General features: G+C 39.9%; 1 gene segment (V, D, J or C); it reads left to right on the top strand.

Moving 5' to 3' along the window:
* Positions 1-12331: 12331 nt before the first annotated feature.
* LOC113831994 lies at positions 12332-12912 on the top strand. The segment is given in 2 exon segments: positions 12332-12377; positions 12485-12912. Coding segments are annotated over 2 exon segments (474 nt in total).
* The last annotated feature ends 3969 nt before the right edge of the window (positions 12913-16881 follow it).

The following is a 16881-nucleotide window of genomic DNA, read 5'->3' on the forward strand; positions in this document are numbered from 1 at the left end:
TGTTTCAAATACTGAGTTTACATCATGAAACAGTTTTGTAATGTGAATTCCCAGTGTGTTTTCTGACTTTCTTCTCCTCCTCTGTCACCTCCCCCTCTCACCTCAGCCTCTGGGAATCAGAACAATGCTGTCCATGCCAGGATTTCCACCTTTTCATTCTCCATGTGTCTCAGGTCAGGCAGCATTTGTCTTCCTGTCCCTGGATTATCTCACTTGCTGTAACTCACTCAGGTCCATTCAGTTTCACACACAGGACAGAGTTTTCCTCATCTCAAGACCACATCACTGTATTCTCACAGATTCTCTTTGCCATCCTTTCTTTGTCAATGACTTATTCTGTAAATAATTTCTTCTGAATCATTTTATTGTATCTTCAATCATTTTATGCATCTATGACATATTTTGATGATAGTGATCAGCCAATCATCCCATTAACTCCTCAATTCCCACACCCCACAAACCACTCTCAGCTTCATAGTGAAGTCCTTTTCTTATCTTGACTCCTGGGAATGACCCTGCAATAGATGCAGATGTTGGTGTAGACCTCTCATGAACACACATTCCTGTCTCTCATCTGTAGCCTATTGGTTGACTGGGAGAACTCATGGTGAAGCTGTGTTTTGTTTGGTGAAGAGTGCACACCAGTCTCACCAGACTCGTCTACATACAAACCAATGAAATGCCCTGATCTGAGCATCAGCCCTTGTTATCTCTTGTTTCTGACAAGTTATACTAAATTATGTGATGGGCATTCTCATGTGCATTTAATCTGTGAATCAATAATAATTAAACCTGGAAATTCTTTACGCATCTATGAACACAGATTAGTATTGTTTATATAAATGCCTATAAAGTATTTTTACTTTTTAATTGATTTTTTTCTTCTTGTGACTGAGTTACATGCATATGTTTATATGGGCTTATGAATATATTTATGCTGTGTGATTTTCAAACTTCCAATGTGAAGTGGTCATCCCTGAGAACATATTTATATATATGTATATATATATATATACATATATATATATATATATCCAATACAACAAATATATATATTTGTGTGTGTGTGTGTGTGTGTGTGTGTGTGTGTGTGTGTGTGTGTGTGTTTTGTGTGTGTGTAAGCTATAATTAGGAGTGAGAGTTTGGGAAGCATAGGGTATGCCTGTATGTCTCTATTTTTCCCTTTGGATTTACTTAATGTGTCATAGAGTATAGCTATGTTGTATACCACCATCTTTATCAATTTGTTTAATCATTCTACTATCTTCTGTAATCTTGACTGCTTTGTGTATGTATGTATGTATATGTGTGTATGTGTGTGTAAGTGTATTCATGTCTTCTGAAATAGTAAATAGGTTTCAATTTTCTAATTTGGGTGACTTATATTCTTTTTGTGATTGATGTTCTGGCTAGTATCAAGTACTGTCTGGACTAAGCTGGTTCAAGTTAGGACAATTTTCTCTTCTTATACAAGGACTGTCCGATTCCACAAATATCTTCATCACTGTAGAGAGCAAACAAATAGAAAAAAGAAAGGGATTAAAGAAGAAAACTCAAAAGAAACACACCTGGAACATTCTTAAAGAAAACATTAAGAGCCAATTTTTTTCAGAGCCTCTAAGTTTTTCAGGTGTCCATTTTGGCTCCTCTTTCCTGTGTCTACAAAACATAAGCATGGAAGAAGTGTTGGGTGGGAGGTTGGGCTAGGAGGTGTGGTCCTGACAAGATGTGTATCCTGAGATCCCTGTAGTCCCCATGCTCTCTAATCCAGACTCACAGTGTAGGAAGTCAGACACAGTGATGGCCATATTGTTAAAAGGAAATGGAGTGGTATCCACCCTTCTCATTTATAAAGACAAGGCTGAGTCCCCACATGCAAATCGATCTTATAGATCTAAGTTAAATCCCCTCCTGGGCTGTGGGAGCTCACATCTCTCTCACAGAGGCTGACTTTTGAGAAAAGAGGGTGTAGCCCAGAAGATGAGACTTTTGGGTCTTCTGTACCTGGTGACAGCCCTACCTGGTGAGTGTGACCATTTCATACATGTGTCCATGAGGGGATGTGACAACATGTGATTGACAGAATTGACTCTTCCTGTCCGAAGGATTCCTGTCCAAGGTGCAGCTTCAGGAGTCAGGACCTGGCCTGGTGAAGCCCTCACAGTCGCTCTTCCTCACTTGCTCTGTCACTGGCTACTCTATCACCAGTGGTTATTACTGGATCTGGATCAGGCAGTCCAGAGGGAAGAAGCTGGAGTGGATGGGGTACATAACCCACAGTGGAGATGCTGTCTACAACCCATCCATGAGGAGCCCCATCTCCATCACCAGAGAAACATCCAAGAACCAGTTCTTCCTGCAGCTGAACTCTGTGACCACTGAGGACACAGCCACATATTACTGTGCAGGAGACACACAGTGAGGGGACTTCAGCATGAGCCCAGACAAAAACCTCCCTGCAGAGGAGCTCTGAGCCAGCAGGGGGAGCTCAGACCTAACCAAGCTCATGAACTCATCCTCAAAGCAGGGAATATTTTGTGTTCAGATAACCCTACCTGGGTCTGTGTTCTGTGATCTCCTCCTACAAATGTCATAGCAATGAAATCCAACACAAGTGTTGATCTTGAAACACAGAGCCTCACCCACATAGTCATACTCAGCAGAGTAAGTGGTCTCATGGTACAGTTCCCCCAATTCACTCAACAGCAGTGACATTTGTTTCTGTGAAATCTTTATATAATTCTACCTCATCATTAGGGAAATTTGAGACAAAAGGAAGAGGAGGCATGAAGCCTGAACAACATTTCTGAAATTCTCATAGAATCACAGACAAAGAGGAACAGGATAAGGATATATATATATATATATATATATATATATATATATATATATATATATAGGCTACTCCAACCAATGATTATTACTGGATCATGATTAGGGAGCCCTTACAGCCTTTAGTTGACACCTGCCTCTCCAATGCCATTAAAAAACTATATCTCACTTATTCATAGCCCAAAGGTCAGGAATACATAAGCAAGACTCAAATACGAGATTTGCAAGAATGAAGAAATGGATATGCATCAAATCCGACAAGTCAAGACCCACAGGATTAGAATAGTCTGGTATCATAGTATTGACTTTTGGAGAAACAGCTTCTAGTTGGAGTCAATATTAACAGAGATATCTCCAAAAGCCAATAGTTAAAATCTGAACCACCTGCCATGTATTACTTTGCAAAGACATGGGAAGGAAACTTCAGTGTGAGCACAGACACAATTATCCCTGTTTTCAAGACAAACAGAGACAATGAAGAACTGTTGAGGCTGCTTAGAACTAGCAAACATGTCTTAGAGTATGGGAGGATGGGGACTGTTCCATGTGCTTTCTCAAAAACAAGACTTTTGGCTGCTTAGATGTTCGAATAAGCAGCTTCCCCTTCCTGCTTAAACAATCCTTTGGAGGCCCCTTGCAATGTCATAACCCATCACAACCACTATTTGTTTAGTTTCTAATAAGAGTATCAATTTTTACCTATGGAGAATCTAAAGCATCCATTTGCATGTTATATCTGATGAAATAAACATAAGAATAAACCTTTCCATATTTTTCAATGAATCTGTAATTCTAGGAGTTGGTGATGGTTATTAGCTCAATTGGAAATCTCAGAAAATTCTAAGTCATCTGAAAACCATTCTCTTTAAATTCTCACAGGTTGAGGAGTAGCTACAACCTCCATGAATTAATGTTATTTTCCACAGTTGGTGGATAAACAAGTTGTCTATAGCCATAGTTTGGGCACTGTGTATGATTCCATAGACAAACTTATGACAGTAGATTCTCCAAACCTGCAGGCAGCACTGTAGATGCCCCAGTCCCTAAGAAGTAAATGGTAGCTGAAGCTGATAAGAAAGTTGTGTACTGAACAGGTTCCAATGTTTTGTGTAGATTTCATTGCCAACATCATTACATTAAGATACTGTGGATTAGACAGAAGGGAAGCTATGTAAGCTCCTAGCTCCTGATGCTTCTTTCTGGCAACATTAAGTGCTTCTGATTCTTGATATTGAATCAGATCAAAACACACAGCAGTCAGCTGAGTCTCTGTGTCATATATTTTTGTTTTAATATGTGTAGCTACAATTAAGACATTTATACTGACATGGAAACAATGTTATACTCACTTATATTTGCTATTCTCACTCCTGGGAGTCCCTTCCAGATCCATCCTTAATGAGTGAAAACATTCAAATCCTGGAGAGTTATATTACCCCATGCCCTGTCCATGGATAAGAGCACCATGGATCTGGAATAGGAGAGACACAGAGAGAGGTTGAGAGAGAGAGGGAGACAAAGTGAAAGAGAGAGAGTTTGAGAGTGGGGATGATAGAGAGGGGCAGGAAGGAAGAGAGAGTGTGAGAGAGAGATGGAGAAAGTGAGGGAGGTACAGAGAGAGGGGGAAAGAGAGAGAGGGAGGGAGGGAGGAAGAGAGAGTGAGAGAGAGAGAGAAGGAGATGAGGGAAAGAGTGTGGGAGAGAGAGGTGTCTAACGATATGTATCTATATCCGTGAGAATTCTTGTCAAAGTAATTTCCTCTCTTTCCCCAACTGGAGGACAGGAAATTGATTTACAGTGTAAATTTGTTTGGTTTCTACATCCTTCTCAATGTAATATATCTTTTATAGTTGTTAACCTCTCTATGAGAACCAAGGTGCTGCCTGCTGGTTCCCTTGACTCCTGTATCTGAATGTGCCATACATGGATATGGGGACTACAGCTGACCTGAAGACCTACTGTTTGTCTCTGACCTCAGGTGCTCTACCCCAGGTGTAGCCTGATGAAGGCAGCAAATACCCTGCTCTATATTGTTGCCATTTTATTATATTGGGAACTGCTAGAGCTGGATCCTACTCCACCTGAGAGTAGCCTGGCTTTGAGAGGTACATTGATAGTAATATTGACACCACATGAAATCCATCTCTGAAACATCCAGTCAGCATCTTCCAGTAAACAAGGCTGATTATCCCTGCACCTGAGCTCTGTGAGCATTGCAGTTTCAGGACTATGTCACTGATCAAGACAGAGAGTGTAGTTTCAGTGTAAGCAATGACCAACCAACAAGGGAGCTCAGAAACAACAGGGGGCACAATATAGTCAAGAATCCCAGTAGAGAGATGAGATTGGTGTGGAGGGGACTCTGTGTTCTCTGTGGTTTCCTTTCTTGAGTCTACTAGCTGACCTGCACCTGCTGTTGTTGACATGGGATGTTTCCATGCTCAAATACAGTAAACATTCTTTGTTAATTTTTTGTGTTTTTATTTTATTGTTTATTTTGTTCAGTTTACATTTTGCATTTGTATAATATATTCTGGTCACTGGTTCCCTTCCATCTACTCCTTCTAGATCTTTGATGTATCTATCCTTTTCTACCCAAATCTACACCTTGTCTCTCTCTCCAGGAAAATACTAATAAACAAAATATATTTAGCAAAGGGAATAAGACCAAACAAAAAGCAAACAATGAATGCTCTTACACACCAGCACACAAAAAATCCAAAACTACAGCTCTGTAACTATGATATACCGACAAAATGTGAAACAAAAAATGCACAGTATGATAGGAGAGAAAACAGTTTAAAAATAACATTGGGTTCATTTTATTTTGTCAGAGCCTGTGAAGTAGCTGAGTGGGTAAAGGTGTCCACTGGCAAACTTGGCAACATCAGGTTGATTGCTTGAACCCACATGATAGGATACTCGAACTGAATTCCATAAATTCTCCTCTGAGGATCACAATATACCTTGGTGCCTGTCTCTCCTGATCACACCACTGAAGATAGTATAACAATTTTTAAAACTGTTACATTGGATGGAAAGAAACTCCTGAGGACCCACACTCAGCTGAGAATCTATTGGCATTGATGACTGATGAGAAAAATACAATCAGTTTTCTTTGGAAGTTTTATGGAGATTTCTTGTGTTCTAGTAAAAGACTCCACCTATGTGTATATAGATAGAACTGATTGGATTCATTGTGTCATTAGTTAATGAATAAAGACCGGTCATGAAGAGGCCCAAGCCTTATTGGAAAGTCCCAAGAGGAACCCGTGGGGCGTATGGGGTCTTGATATGATAACACTTTATTTGACACATGGAATAAAATGTCAAAGAATATAAGATATGAAATGTAAAAATATCAATTTTGCATAGGTTTAGAATTTTATACACATGTATTTTGTACAGTGGGTTATTTTCTCCGTAATCTCCCCCCTTAATATTCTTTTCCCTCTTAATTTACCTTTATTCTACTAGACAATTTCACTTATACTTCATCCTGTATCTGTATTCAGAGTTGTATGTAAGCATGTAATATCTGAAAACTACTGACTTTAGTCTCATTTATTGTCTGATTTCTGAGATGGTCTTAATACATTTATTTCTAGCTACATTCATTTTCTTTAACTGATATAAGTTCCATATTCCATGTGGATGAAAATCTTTTGTTGTTTTGCTTATACAAACTTTTCATCATGAAGAGATACATAGTTTGTTTCCATAATTTAGTAATTGGGATGTTGCTGCAACCATCATTATTATGCAAGCATTTCTGAGGTATGTTTGCTTTGGTTCATTTGGGAGGGGTTTTTAGTGTAAAATTTGTTGGAAAGGCAAATATTAATTTCATATATCTGAAAGGAGGCTGTCAGTTTCAAACTCAGCAGGTTTTAAATTCCCTATCACTGTCATCATCATCACAGCAGCCATCTGTATGTCAATTTGATAAACTAGTCACATTTTGAAGCCACTGTCTAAGGCCTGATATCTTGTTTAGTGATCAAACGTTTCATTAACCATTTTTTCCACGTGGAAAAGTCTTATTTTTTCATTTAATTTTTACATATAGTTTTCCTATATGTAATTATCTGGGTTGAGAGTTGTTTCTTTAAGTTCTAGGCATACATCTTTACAGGCCTGTCTGACTTAAAGTTTTTCTTTCGAACATTCATGTGTTAGTCGGATGAACTTTCCTATATATATTCACAATATACTCACACACACATTCACACACTCTCACACACACTTAAGGTCTCTGTGTCAGCTTCTGGCTCAGTTTTTTATTTCTTTTCTTACTTCTATCTGGATCGGTCCCCTCTATGTCTCTTGTCTGGCTTCTAACTCTACTTCTACATCTTTCCTTGTGTTTTCCTTCTCCTATGTCTTTATTTTTTTCCTTACAGCTCACCTACCACAGTAGAATCTTTCCAGCAATACAAAAATTACCATGTGGTTACATTCTACTTTTCTAGTGAATGATTACAATGAATACAAGTAAAAAAAAATAGAATGTTTTCCATATTCCTTTCATGGCTATCCTTTTATGTTTCACAGGTGCAAAACAAATCGCCCAACAAAAAGCATACATTCATATCTAAGCAATTTGTTACAGATTAACAGTATCTAAGGAAGAAATATATTATTTTACTGCCAGGCTGCATTTGCAATTACAAAGAAAGGACCAATAATTTTATTATTTATCTCTAAAGATAATATTCCCAGAAATCTTAGAATAATCACAAACCTAAAATTTATATATGAAAAAGAAACATATCTATTTTAAATCCTCAGGGTGCACCCCCACTCATTACCAGATCTGTTTATATGCATATATATTACATATTATATCAGTAAGGGAAAGGGCAGAAATTGGCACAAGGAATTAATCATTGCCTCTTGTCACCACCAATTCTAGCAAGGAAGGCATGTCAGCCAATAATAATTGGCCACTGTATTTTTGTTCCCAAGCCTTAATGAGATCTCTCATTCCACTATGTGCCTTTTTAACGTTCAGGTTATTTCCCAAGGTTTTCACCTTGAAGCTGTTAGCAAAAACACCTTCTCCTAGCCTTAAGTCATTCTAAAAGCTTTGTTTCATCACTGATGCACTCTAAAACCTGTAAACACATATCCCAAAACTAAGATTAAAAGAATTTGGGCTAGCTGGGCTTCTGTGACTCAGATCTTTCTCTTAATGTTTAACCTAAGCCACAGTCTGTAAGATTCTGCAATAGAAAGTCACATGTTCTAACTGTGTGACATTTCATTGTACTTATTTTCTATCCTCTGAAGCCCCTGTTTTATCAGGGGCAACATTTCATCCTGTCTTTATTTATATTAACTTTTCCACTAAACTAACCTCTCACAATAAAAGTGGTTCCCAACCTCAGCAGACAGCAGTACTCAGGGCTACATACGACTCAGGGAGTGCTATGTCCATCAAGGTTGAAGTCCACACAGTAAGGACAATGCTTACAGAAAAGAGCTACAGAGCACATGATAAAGCAATGTCCACTACCCTGTATAATCCAGAACATGGAGAACTGGGGAGAAATTAACACTAAAATGCATCTTTCTTCTGTTTGCCAGTATAAATGAAATAGATGACACTCTGTGATTACCAAGGAGAATATCTTAATATGATACAAAACTTTCCAGCCATTATCTTTATTGCCAAACTATCCCAAGCACACTTATACACAAACTAGGACATGTCACTTCTAGGCTCCCACAACAGAACTTATCATATACCAGGAAGACATGCAAATAAGGCTTCTCTCTTCTCATGAAAACCAGCCCAGCACTGATCCCGAAGCTCAGGCAAAGGAGCCCAGCCCTGGAATCCCAGGTCTCGCCATTCAGTGAACAGCACTGAACAATACCCACACCATGGATTTGGGGCTGATTTAGGTTTTCCTTGTTGCTCTGTTTAAAGGTAATTTATGGAGAAGAATAGGTACTGAGTAGGTTTGCATACAAGAGTGGTGTAAATACCAAGCTTGTTTGGCAATTACTGACAGGAGTCTCTGTGTTTGCAGGTGTCTATTGTGAGGTGCAGCTTGTGGAGTGTGGGCGTGGCCTAGTGCAGCCGGGAAAGTCCCTGAAACTCTCCTGTGCAGCCTCCGGATTCACCTTCAGTGACTACTGGATGGGTTGGGTCTGCCAAGTTCCAGGAAAGGGACTGGAGTGCATTGCAGAAATTAATGGAGATAGCGGTACCACAAAGTGTGCACCGTCCTTGAAGGATCGATTCACCATCTCCAGAGACAATGCCAAGAACACTCTGTACCTGCTAATGAACAGTGTGAAGTCTGCAGACATCGCCACTTATTACTGTGCTATAGACACAGTCAGGGATCTCAGTGTGAACCCAGACATAAACCTCAATGTGAGGCCGCTCACAGCCACCAGGGGGCGCACAGCACACACAGAGCACAGGTTCAGCCCAGCAAATAATGCAGACATGGTCCTCTCTAGTATATGGGCTCCATTTTTTTTAATCTAACAAGTTTCCCCGGAATTCTCTCTCTACATGTATGTACTGAAGTGATATGATGTCCTCAAAACATTATATTTTTGTACTAGTATAAAAATATGAGGCATAGTCCCTCATGAACTAAATGCAAACTGATAGAGATGAGGACATAAAGGACCCCGCCTTTGTCAATGAAATCACATGGTGAAGAAGTTGGTGGACACTCCTGAATATTTTCACATTCTAGGCAGAGGCTTGGTCAGATTTCATGATTATAATTCTCATAGAATGTGTGTTAAAAAAAGCCAGAATTTATGCAGAACCAAGATAGTTAGACCATAAAATCTAGCTGGTCTGGAATCTTCTCTCTCTCCTCCTCTGTCCCTGCAGTGTCCATCAGGTTCAGATCTGCCCACATCTGTGTTTTCTAAACCAAAGCTTCCCAATACCACTGTCCCTCCTGAGTTTATATCATGTGCAGAAATCTATGAGCTGACCTGTATTCTAGTCTGCTTGACTCGATGCTAAACACGGAGGCCAACACTGTTCTCCGGTGATATCCTAGAGCTCAGCTGGGTCATCTACATTTCTGGACCTGGAGCCCATTCAAATGTCAATTAGTAAATTAACAGATGTTAGAGCCACAGGTTCAAGTGTCCTGTCAGCATGTCAGTCACCACTCAAACAATTGCACACTAAGCAATCCTGTGTCATTTTTCATAATTAAATATATTGACTGAGAAATCAAACAGATGTGCATCCTGTATGTTAACTTCTGTAGCCTCTAGAAAAGGAAAGCCTGACTTAAGGACCCCTGGAAAATTAGGAATTATAACTGCCTGGGATAGAGCATGAATGAGATTGAGAAATAAAAGACAAGTGGATGTGTGATGGAAGTGAGGACGTCCTTCTGGGTGGCTGTGCAGCTCACTTGGAGGACTTGTTTCCTGCCTGGGGGACCAGACTACAGCATCACAAGGCTCAAACAGAATCCATGGAGTCAGGGTCTATGGCACTTTAACTGAGGGGGTTAAGGGAAAAGACATGCACACTCTTTTGATGGTTTCCTTCTTTATGCTTTTTCTGAGTTCTATTCTCTTGTCTCATTTCTATCCAGATATGTCCTTTCTTTCTCTCTTAATGTTTCCCTTCTCCTGATTCTTATTTTCCCTTACAGTGTTTATACCCCAGCAAAATCTTTCAAGCAATACAAACATTACAATGTGGTTACATTCAAACTTTCAAGAGAATAATTGCAATGAATAAAAGCAAACAGAATAGTATATTTTCCACATCTCTTATATGCTTAAACATTATACATATTACAGATGAAAAGAAAGTTGTTGATGTAACCCATGTACAACCATACCCCAGCAACCTGTTATAGATTAACAGCATAAGCTAGCAAGGTGTTCTCAGACAGTTCTTTTGCTGGCAGGCTGCAATTTGTGGCTGCAAGGAAAGGGCCAATCATTTCATTCTTTACCTTGAAAGGTAATCTTATAAGAAATCTTAAAAGAATGAAAAAATCTAAATTTATACTTGAAAACCAGCATTGTCACTTTTTATATCAGGAGATTGAAGGAAGAAATTGGTACAAGATATTAATCATCATCTTTGATCACCAACCATCCTGAGGATAAAAGCATGTCCGCTAATAAAAATGAGGCTGCTTTGCATTTGTGACCCTAACTTAATTAATTTATAACTCAACTATGAGTCCTTGTGATGTTTAGATATTTTCTGTTACATCTCATCTCAAAGTTATTATCAAATCATCTAATTCAACCTGCAGTTATTTTCAGGCTTGGTTGAAGCTACGATGCACACCAAAACCTGTGAATGCATCTTTCAACATTAAGATTGAAAGAATTTGACACAGCTTGACTTCCAGGGACTCAATTGTTTTCCTTATTCATTAACCTGAACTACAGTCTATGTAGCCATGGAGGTGAAACTCAGACGCCCTAGCTGTTAGACACTTACTTGTATTTATTTTTCATTATCAAACGAATGTTTAAACTAAGTTTATTATTATCAATTAGACAGTACAGCTTAAGAAGAAATCATCTTCATAATAATGCATAGGTAGATATGTCCAGTAGAATGGGATGTTTCCACATGAGAACACACTGTATTACAGGCAGTGGGGGTCTCCCCACACCCATTGACACCATTCAAGATACCAAAGAAAGATGGCAGCAGCAAAAATGAAAAGGAACAGCAAAAGCAAAAGACATCTTGTAGTCTGTGGCCTCCAGGTTTTTCCAATCAGAGATTCATCCATCCGGGCTTCATATCCTGGTGAGGTGACACCTGAACCTCAATTGCTCCCTGCTGCTCCTCTGACAGGGCCACCTGCAGACACAGAAGTCAAAGCTCAGCTCTCCTTGAAGTTCAGCTTCTCAGTCACTCCCAATTTCTGTGGACAAATAGGTAAACGTGCAGCAAAGGAAAATGGAATTAGATGATAAAACAAGAAATACACATACTGTCTGGAAAAGCTCATGCATGTGATTAGCTGAACACTGGGATTCAGGCATGTCACATGACCTCCATAGAGAAAGGGAGTTTCCCAACCTCAGGAAGCAGCTGCTCACAAAGCTATAGCTATGGAAGGAGTTTTATGTTCACCAGGAATGAGGTCCACACAGTAGTGCTGACTTCACAAATAATGAGCACTGCAAAGCAATGTCACTGCTCTCTTAGTCCCAGATGCGGAGAATTGAGTTGAAATGAACATGAAAATGAGTCTTTATAGAGAAAGGGATAAAGGGGATGATTTGAAAATGATATGATTTAATAACAATTTCCCCAACATTAACATTATGATCTGATTCCTCCAGAAAATTAACAAAGAACCCAGGACCTGACAAATCCAGGCTCCACTACAGAGCTTGCTATTAAGCAGGAAGACATGCAAATGGGCCCTCTCTCTGCTCATGAAAAGCAGCCCAGTCCTGACCTTACAGCTCAGACAGAGGAGCTCAGCTGTGGATCCCAAGACTTCACTCAGGGATCAGCATGGAGTTGGGGCTGAGCTGCATTTTCCTTGTTGCTATTTTAAAAGGTAATTTATGGAGAGCGGTAGATGCTGATTGTGTGAGTGGACATTAATCTGAGGGACAGTGCACATGTGTGATGATTTCTTGACCAGGATTTTTTGTGTGTTTTCAGGTGTTCAGTGTGAGGTGCAGCTGGTGGAGTCTGAGGGGAGCCAGGTGAAGCCTGGAGGGTCCCTGAAACTCTCCTGTGTAGCCTCTGGATTCACCTTCAGTGACTACTGGATGGACTGGGTCTGCCAGGCTCCTGGCAAGGGGCTGGAGTTCGTTGGAGAAATTAAATATGATGACAGTACCACAAACTATGCACCATCCGTGAAGGGTCGGTTCACCATCTCCAGAGACAATGCCAAGAACACTCTGTACCTGCAAATAAACAGTGTGAAGTCTGAGGACACCGCCACTTATTACTGTGCTACATATACAGTGAGTGATCTCAGTGTGAACCCAGACATAAACTTCACTGTGAGGCCGCTCACGGCCACCAGACAGCGCACAGCACGCACAGAACACAGGTTCATCCCCCAGACTATGAAGGCATAACTGAGCAATCTTCTCAGCAGCTTAGGCTCCTTTCATCTTCTAGTTCCCTAGAAAGTCTCTCTAAATATTTGTGCTGTGGGTTAATGTTGTCATCAAAATATCTCCTGTGTTTCTGCTGTTATATATAAACATGGATGCTCCTGTGTCTTTTTTTTCTCTCAGATTCAAGCAGATCCTCAGTAAGATTTCTTTATTAGAGTAGCATTTATATTTAAGGGGAAATCAAGGGTAAGAAGGGGCCCATTACAGGTGCACAAATGTTACCGAGGCTCAAACCTCCCCTCCCCTCCCTGACAATGGTGCACATCAGGTTCAGACTTGATCCAGCTGTACTTTTAGCTAATTCAGTTTATTTCTCCATGAATTCCATCTCTTCTCATCATGAGATTTTTATAAACTTGTCCTTCAGCAAAGTTAGTTCAGTGTCTGTGTGGAGATGGCATTTCAAGGATGGTTTATTGTCTTCTAATTGACCTGAATATGGGATCACACCACCAGGAAGGCATTGAACATCTGCATCTGATCACATGATAATGTTCATGAGAAGTGAGATCTACTCACCTAGAAAATCTCTCACACACAATTGGACATTTCATCTAAATCTAAGAGAGATCACTTTGGGTCTGGATGTGTCACATTAGCATTGAAAGAGCCAGATCATTTCTCTAAGAGCCACAGAAATTCCAGCTGTGTCCTCTGAGAAGTTCCTCTCACTGCAAAAAACTGAGAAAGTTTGTCTTAGTAACTTTTCTGTAGCTGAGACAAAACAGCAAGACCAACTGTGATGAAGGAAACATGTAAGGAAAGAAAGAACTTAGTTGGGATTATGGTTTCCAATAATCGAGTCCATGGTTTCAAACTAAAGGCTGAGTGGCTGGAGCAGACATTGATGGCTCAAGGTTTGATCCACAAGCAGGCACAGAGAGGCACACTGACAATGCCATGAACGTGAAGAACCTTTAAGCCTTCCTCCATTGACTCACTTTCTCCAAGTAAGAGGAGGCATATCTGGGCAATATCCCTGAAGTTCTCATAGAATAACAGACAAGGAAGCAAGCACCGTATGTATTTCTTTGGAGCCCTATGGCCTACAGTTGACAGCTGTGTCTCCATTGCTATGAAAAAAACTGTATCTCAAATACTCACAGCCCAAGGATCAGGAATAAATAAACAAGACACAAATATGAGATTTGCAGGAATGAAGAAATGGATACACATCCAATCAGCCAAGTCAAGATCTACAGTTATTTTTGTATTGATTTTTTGAGACACAGCTTCTCATTGAAACCAGTATTAATAGGGATATCTCCAAGAGCCAATAGTTAAAATCTGAACCACCTGCTATGTCTCACTTTGCAAATACATGGGAAAGAACCTTCAGTGTAAACACAGACACAATGCTCCCTGTGCTCAAGACCAGCAGAGACAATGAAGTACTACTGAGGCTGCTGGGAACTAGCAGACATCTCTTGGAATATAGGAGGCTGGGGACTGTCCCATGTGGTTTCTCACAAACAGGCTTACTGCTGTTTAGATGTTGGAATAAGTGGCTTCCCCTTCCTGCTATAACAATCCTTTAGAGGTCCTCAGCAATGTCACATCCTATTAACTACTGTTTGTTTAGTTTCTAATAAGTGTATCAATTTTTACCTATGGAGAATCTAAATCATCCATTGGGCACATTATATATGATGAAATAAACATTTTATGAATGAACCTTTCCATATTTTTCAATGAATCTGTCATTCTAAGAGTTGGTAATGGTTATTAGCTCAATTGGAAATTTAAGCGAATTCTAAATCATCTGAAAACCATTCTCTTTATTTTCTCAGAGGTTGAAGAGTAGCCAGACCTTCCATGATTAATGTTATTTTACACAGTTGATGGAACAAGTGGTCTATGCTTCAGGCTTCCAACATATGTCTGTAATAGGGCACACATGGTTATTATTTTCACACAATTATTGTTTGAGGTTTGCATCCTTGTAAAGATTACTTTCTGACTCAGTGTCCCATGTAGTGATGCCTTTGAAGGTGTGTTCTGTACCTTCAGCTTGTGGAAATGTCTGAGAGACCATTGGGTATAGGGGGAAATGCTGGCCACACCCACTTGAAGGGCTGGCACAGGTGAGGCTGACCACGCATACATGGGCGTGGTCAGAGTGATGTAGCAAGGCTTTAAATATGAGGTCACATGAATGCTGCTCTCTGTTCCCTCTCCTGCCTTGTGGTAAGGGACTGGCTCTGTAGTCTGAGTACTTCCTAATAAGCAATCTGTTTTTCACACTAGTTCTGACTCCATTGCGATCTGCATTAATTGTTGGGCTCATGCCAGATGGTGTCACCTACAGTCTCTCTCTAACTCCCTTCCATTGGCCACAGAGGTCCTCATCACAGTTTTCTGCTAGTGTTTTCTTGTACCCATTGCCTGCATGCTCACTGCTGTGATCTCTGCTGCAGCTGAAGGTAGGAAAGCTGGAGTGTTTACCTGTGAGTTAGAGAAGATGAATGGGAGAAGTGATGGTTAGTGTTGGTTCAGGGTTAAGGATTACTGTTTTGAAGAATCTGGAAAATGAAAAGAAAGTCTACTTTTCCAGGCCTTAGCCTTCTCTGGATACTATGATAGTGACCTCAGCCATGTGTTAAGAAGTTTTGGTGAAGAAACAGACAATAGAATGTGGGATTACTGAGATCCAGATAATCACAACTCATTGAACAGTTCAGTGTGAAGGTGAAAACCAAGATATCCACTGTTAGCTCCCTGATACCAGGGAAAGGTCAGGCCACATGGCAGCCAGTGACATAGGGTGACCATAGTGAACCTGGAGACTGGGCTGACTATTTACAAGGGGAGTCTGCAGATTAGTTACTCAGTATGTCCTATATGTACTAAATAAAACACACAAATTATTGAGCAATATCTAATGAATGTGGGATGATCTATTTCTGCTTTTATTCGGGCAAATAATTCAACAACCCTATGAGCCCAGTTGATACAAACCTTAATAGCACCAGCCAGGGTCCACTGATTATGGTCAGTGAGAACAGAGTTTTAAACAGGCCATGATGGAGAGGCCACAACATGACTGAGACTGTGACAAGTTTATTATTTTTAAACTCAGATAAGAGTATAAAAATTTTAAGGACAGCAGGGGACACAATGGAGACATCAATCACTAGGATGGAAATCAGAGGATGATTGGAGGGACTCCAGAGCCCCTGTGGACTCTCTTCTTAAAAACTATCAGCTGAACAACACCTGATACAGTTGATATGTGAAGTCAAGAATTTTCAAACACAGTAAAAATTCATTGTTAAATATTGCATAGATTTGTATTTTCTCAGCTTATAAAAATATTTATTCATTTTGGATTTTTGTAAAACTTTTTTTCATGAAAAATATTGTGATGAAATTCTATGCCCAATCCTCTCAGATATTTTCCATATTCCTACCAGAACTCTAAAGCCTTTTTCTGTTGAAAGCAAAAGAATATACAAAAAGAAAGGTATTTAGATAAAGAAAAAAATCACCAGTAACACACACCTGCAACATGCTGAAAAATAAAACATTAATATCTTACAGATGAAAGAGTGAAATTTCTTCCAGTTTAGGAGGTTTTGAAATTGCCATTAACAATTTTCATCATCACTACCAACACCTGTGAATTTGTCAAGGAATTGAAATAATATCTCAGGTTGGGATTCTATTTGTAAATTGAGGGATGAGGCCCTGATGCTATTTCAACAGGGTCTGCACAGGTCTCAGGAATGACTGCTTCCTCAGACAGGATGACAATTTGGACCTCAGCATCCCGCTGACTGACCCAGGTGTCCTCCACCTCCTTCCTCTCCAGCTGGACTAGGTCCTTATCTAAGAAGCACCCTGCTCATGAATATGCAAATCATAGGAGTCTATGTGGAAATACAGGATGTCCACACCACCAACAACACATGATCAGCGTCCTCTCCA

The sequence above is a fragment of the Cricetulus griseus genome, chromosome 5, assembly GCF_003668045.3.
Source record: "Cricetulus griseus strain 17A/GY chromosome 5, alternate assembly CriGri-PICRH-1.0, whole genome shotgun sequence".
Taxonomy (NCBI): domain Eukaryota; kingdom Metazoa; phylum Chordata; class Mammalia; order Rodentia; family Cricetidae; genus Cricetulus; species Cricetulus griseus.